Source organism: Apium graveolens, chromosome 4 (genome assembly GCF_009905375.1).
Source record: "Apium graveolens cultivar Ventura chromosome 4, ASM990537v1, whole genome shotgun sequence".
Classification (NCBI taxonomy): domain Eukaryota; kingdom Viridiplantae; phylum Streptophyta; class Magnoliopsida; order Apiales; family Apiaceae; genus Apium; species Apium graveolens.
Window position 1 is genome coordinate 30,633,514 of NC_133650.1, and position 5,654 is coordinate 30,639,167.

Below are 5,654 nucleotides of genomic sequence, written 5' to 3' on the forward strand. Positions count from 1 at the left end.
CACTATGTGGGTTACTAAAACTAAAGGACTCTGTTACCATAAACCACTGAGGTGTTAAGTAGAGCTAACATGATATAATGTGTTGTTATAGACTAAGAATACAATAAAATTTTAAATTAAGACCAAAAATAAAATTTATTTTTATAAGTATTTCATTTGGATAAATAATTCATGGATTCGTCTTGAAAAGTAATATTATATCAAATAATTGACTTATGAACATTTTGTAATAAGTACAATAATTTATTTGAATATATAATTAATACAATTTACTTAATTAGTATTAAAATTAATAAATTTGGATTGAAATTACTTAAAATTTTATTTGTCAAAATAACAGTTTGTAATAGCTATGAACTTTTAAAATTTAATTAAATCAATAAATTTATTATCATAAATATAATGTGTCTATTTTAATTTTTTTATAATATTTATAATTAATATGAAAAAATTAAAAAAAAGATAAAATTAGGGAAGGCGGCTTAATTTGGTTGAAGGAACGGCAAACGAAATTTTTGTACAGATCAAAAAATCAAATAGATCAAATCAATACCCTCCACTTTCACTCATCTCTTTCCCCCTTCTTAACTCGACCTCACTCTCTCCCCCTCTGTCTTCTCTTTACACTTTCACTCGTAGATCAATGTCGAAACCTCAAACATCTCTAACAAATTCATGCCCATATGCTCCGTACTGTCTTATTCTTCGACCGCTTTTCACCCAGCAAGCTAATTACTGCTCTAGCGCTTCCTCCAGTCTCGAGCATTGAGTATGCACGCAAGATGTTTGATCAAATTCCCCAACCAAATCTTTTTACTTGGAATGATCTTGTTCGAGCTTATTCTTCGAGTATCGAACCAGTGCAAACTCTGCTATTGTTTGTTCCGTTGCTTTATCAGTGTGATGAAATGCCGAATAAGTTCACATTTCCTTTTGTTATTAAAGGTGCAGCTGACGTTTCAGATTATAAAATGGGGAGGGTTGTTAATGGAATGGCAGTGAAGACTGCGCTTAATGTGGATATGTTTGTTGTTAATTCTCTTGTTTATTTCTACTCCACGTGTGGGCATTTAGAGGGACATTGTGTCTTGGAATTCAATAATATCAGGGTTTTCTAAAGGGGATTGTCCTGACGAGGCGTTGGAGTTATTTCATGTAATGCAAGCAGAAGGGGTGACTCCAAATGCTGTTACGATGGTAGGTGAATTTTCTGCTTGTGTGAAAAAGTTGAATTTGGAATTAGGGAGGTGGCTACACTTGTTTGTGGAAAGGAATGGTATTCGTAAGGACCTTACTTTGGGTAATACAATTCTTGATATGTATACATGGGAAATGGCGAGTTTGAGGAGACGGTTAAGGTGTTTGATGAAATGCCTGAGAGGAGTTCGTCGTATATGGCTTTGGCTGCTTCTAGTTCTAGGTAAATAGTAATACTGCTTCTAGATTGATTGATATCCATCTATATGACAAGCTTATATGTTAAGCTTGAAGGCTGAAGCTAAGTTGAGTTGTAAGGATGTAATTTTCCAACTTCTGAAGACCTTTGTAATGGTTTGCACAGAGATTCTCGTCCTCCACCATGGACTGTTTTCACTTCTGAAGATCTTTCAACTGGTTTGTATTATCATAAGTGTCAATCAATCTCTTCTATATTCAGTTTGTTGGGCCTCCTAACAGTACACGCATTTCCACATGTGAGAAGTTCAATGAGGTGAAAAGTGCAGGAGCAGACTTGGTTGGTGGAGAAGACTTGATACAACAATTTAAAGAAGGATTCATGGACTTTGATAAATTGATTGATATTCCTGATATGATGCCTAAGGTATTGCATAAACTTTATTTTTAGAATAATTTTATTTATGTCTCCTGTCTTAAATTACCAAAGCTTTTGGATGTTTGAGACTTGTGCAAGCTTTGCACATGCTTTTTTTAATTTTAAACAGGATAAATTACAGGCGATTAAGGTTTATATGGGAAAATAACTTGTAGTTGAATAAAATTACAATTTGTTAATGAGTTGTCCTGATAAAGTACTCTATTTCCCTTTCTGTCTGAATTTAATTTTTCTTCCCATTTCCCTCTTCAATTAATAAATACAGAGTTAGGTATACAGTCCAGTTTTTGTTCACCGGATATATATTAATCCATACCATTATTTTAGAGTTGTTTAGATGTTTATGCACAAGATTTCTAATCAGACATTTATTTATGCATATCAGGTTGCCAGTCTAGGAAAGATTTTAGGACCTCGAGGACTCATGCCAAATCAGACATTTTAATACGAAACTTACAACTGTTAAAATCTTAGCAAAAAGACATGGGATCATTGGCTTCTGATGATTTTTCATCCTTTGCCTATTCATATGATACATGTCTGTGTTCTAAGTCTAAAATTATCGGCATTAAGTCCTATTTTCCTTTTGAGCACTTCTTTTGGTTGTCCTGCAGTATATTCTGCCTACTTATACATACAGTTTCTAACTACTACAATTGATTTCTTGGAAATTAACTACTGTTACCTAGTAGTTCACATCCTTTAACTTCTTCTCAAGAATGGGAAACCTGTACAATATTATAATTAGGAGAATTGGTTAAACCAAGTGAAGGAGATGCAAAAGCAGTGTGACGGTTGTCTTTCAGAATGTACTGGAAAACTTGGTATGCAGCAACTGGGGACATTGGAGACAGAATACAAATATATTTTAAGACTGCCTTGTCTCCAATATAGATACTTACACAATTCAGAAAGAAAAATCAAGAACAATTCAGAAAGAACAATCAAGAAGCTGATATACCCACACATTCTTGTGTACATATACATGCATTTACAATGTATTCGATAATTTACCTTAGCAGTCATTGTAGTTGTTTTTTTTCCCTTCAAGGGAGAGGTAAAAAAGCACAGTATGCTCCTAGGACCTTAATAAGAATCAGTTTTTGGAATCGTAACGTACACATACACATATATATATATATTGTATATTTTACAAAGTTGTATAGAAGATTTTCAAAAATTATGGGAGCTTGAGTATTGATACTCTAAATGCAAGTTTTGCTCGCCTATAAGGTAGGACTACCCTGATAAAAGTATTCAGAAAGAAAGTATCTAATGAGCCAACAAAGTTTTGGGGTGGTGGTTGAGCTCGTGGTGGTTGAGCTCGTGTCCTGGAGGTCACGAGTTCGAATTTTCATGTGTGACTGTCTGATTAATTATAAAAAAAACTTTTCGTTTATTATTGTCTAAATTATTACTAAAAAGTAAAAACATATATTAATCTGATAGGTCAAATCTACAGGATCAATATAACTTCCAATACAACTGCAAATCACCCCTCAATTATTACTAAAAACATATATTAATCTGATAGGTCAAATGTTCTTTTTCACTTGTTTGATGTTTCTAGTAGGAGGTGATTTTTTCATTGGAAGAGCCAAAGAGTCTTATATAATATCAGCAGTACAGAAGAAGATAAAGCAAGAAATAGACATTGCAACAAGAATCACTGCCCTCTAGGAGTATATTTTTTGCTCAGGTAATCACATTTTTATACCTTTTTAATTTATGTTATACGCTAAATTCATCGTATCTTAGGTAGTCTTATCTAATCGTGTTTATGCAGGATAGATAATTCTAATGACTACGAAAGAGTTCTAGCAGTGAGGGCTGCTGCAGCTGCATTTTATTCAACATGCAACTTTTCACAGTCAGTTGGAAACTTGCCCTGCTTTTGAGATTTCCAGCTGCAGCTCAAAATTTCAAGTTACTGATAATTTTAGATTCTGATTCAAGTGTTTCTACTTGCATAACATCTTAGTGATGTCTTGTTGACCTTCTAAAAAAGGCCTTTTGTAGCTTTTGCTTTCCATTACTTGTAAAAATCAAAAGTTCATATTTATTAATGTAAACGAGTGTTATTATAATTATTTTTAGAATATTTTCATTTTTATTTTGGATTTAAAATTTTATCTATCTATTATTAAATTTGTGAAAAATAAAAGGAAAACCAACTATATTGAATATATATATATATATTTTAAATATTTATGTGGGTCCCACATGTGGTGCCCATCTGTGAGGCCCATCATTATGGAATAAATTCTAAGATCTTTTGCAACAAAATAAGTATGTTACTATACAGTCCAAAAGATGTTTCTATTGAGATCTATAGTAACAAATAATGGTATGTTGTAATAGAGTAGGTGTTATGTTGCTATAGATATCTATACTACCTAGCTAAGGGTCAACATAATTTTGATGTTGCCTTAGCCCTTTTTGGGTGTTTAACAACATTTTTTTTTGTTCTATAGCAACATTGTTTGGGGGTTGTTTAAAGCAATATATGGCGTAGTGAAGAAATAAGAAAAATTGAGGCTCAAGCATCAAAAAGGCAGGTTGCCTTAAAAGCAAATAAACAAGCTGAGAAGCCTGCCACCAAGTCATAAAGTGAAAAGCCTGTTATCTTAACTGTGACTGAGAAGAGTAAATAAACAAAGCAAGATCTAAAGAAATCATGGAAAGGATATATGAAAGAGAGAGCCAAAAGGAAAATAATTTTTGAAGAAGAACCACAGCCAACTCTGTCTACTGCCAAAAGTCAAACATCTATGCCCACACTGGAGCAAGGTGAAATCAAGGTCCATCCTGGTGTGAATTTTAATGGTGAATCAATCATTCCCAAGGATGAACCAATACACTGGAAAAGCTTACCAATTCCTGAGTTGTATCTCCCTATTCCAAACCCCTCAAAGAGAAGAAAGAACATTCCAAGGAAGTCAGTCAAGTCTATCCCATTTCAATCCAAAACCCTATCTAAACCCTAGCCAACAGTCAACAAAGGGGATCAACTCTTTATTTATGACATAAAGGAGTTTTTAGACATTAATCTTTACCTGGATGAGCTGGATGAAGTGAGAGCAATTGATGCCCACAACAGGATACCAGAAAGACTAGTGTTCAGATAGAAGGGTGGAAAGGAATTCACTTGGCCTCTTCATAGGATTCTCAATAAAGGTTACTCTGTCTCTCTCGGCCTCGACGGTAATCTCTTCATCTCACTCTCTCGAAACATATCCTCCTCTTTATCTCGTTTCTTCCCCTGTTCTTCTTTTTCTCTTTTTTCGGCATTCATCTTCGGCTTCCCTATGCTCCGGTAACTATTTCCGGCTGTCTTGTTTCGATTCTCAGTCAATTCTCCTTTCTGTTGTTATGTATATACATGTATGTATATATTGGTGATGTGTGTGTATTCTGTGATGTGTGTGTGTGTTCGTGCTGTGTGTGTGATTGTGTTGTGTGCGTGTTGGCCGTGTTGGTGGCCGTGGTGCTGTGCTTCTTTGTTTTGCTTGGACTGTGTTGTTGGGCTTGCAGTTGGGCCTTATTTTGGGCTCTCCCGTTGGGCCGAGATTATGCAGTTGGGCTTGATATTTTTATGAAATTGATTTTTATTTCCTCTTTTTCTACAGGAAAATAAATGAACAATATTCGTGAAATAAAAAAAAAACTTTCGTTGCGGGAAAATTTTGTTAATCGGCATAATTTATTTGGAAACCCGTAATATAAAGGGCACCAATAAATTATACCGCCGTTGACGATGAACTTCGGTGAGTCAACGGTGGATGGTGATGACTTGGTTTTGAGTCCTAAATTTTATAAA

At 34.3% G+C, this 5,654-nt stretch overlaps 1 protein-coding gene across 7 annotated transcripts; it reads left to right on the top strand.

Annotated features, from left to right (window-relative positions):
- The first annotated feature begins 514 nt into the window (after positions 1 to 514).
- On the top strand, positions 515 to 3,947 carry LOC141717927 (uncharacterized). 7 transcript variants are annotated; one of them, XM_074520190.1, is made up of 5 exons: positions 515 to 1,420; positions 1,562 to 1,614; positions 1,703 to 1,822; positions 2,220 to 3,533; positions 3,621 to 3,947. In XM_074520190.1, the coding sequence occupies exons 1-4, from the start codon at positions 1,159 to 1,161 to the stop codon at positions 2,277 to 2,279; spliced, it is 495 nt and encodes a 164-aa protein (XP_074376291.1). In that variant the 5' UTR covers positions 515 to 1,158; the 3' UTR covers positions 2,280 to 3,533; positions 3,621 to 3,947. The 7 variants fall into 7 exon arrangements, 5 of the variants coding, with proteins under 5 accessions (XP_074376291.1, XP_074376292.1, XP_074376295.1 ...); XM_074520191.1 differs by having other exon boundaries at positions 3,626 to 3,947; XM_074520194.1 differs by having other exon boundaries at positions 3,405 to 3,533.
- Positions 3,948 to 5,654: the final 1,707 nt, after the last annotated feature.

Bases quoted from the DNA above. Each gene is read 5' to 3' on its own strand.
- LOC141717927 (XM_074520190.1), top strand. From the start codon at position 1,159: ATGCAAGCAGAAGGGGTGACTCCAAATGCTGTTACGATGGTAGGTGAA. The intron at 1,421-1,561 runs GTAAATAGTAAT...TGGTTTGCACAG, and splicing joins TTGGCTGCTTCTAGTTCTAG to AGATTCTCGTCCTCCACCAT. The intron at 1,615-1,702 runs GTTTGTATTATC...ACATGTGAGAAG, and splicing joins TTCTGAAGATCTTTCAACTG to TTCAATGAGGTGAAAAGTGC.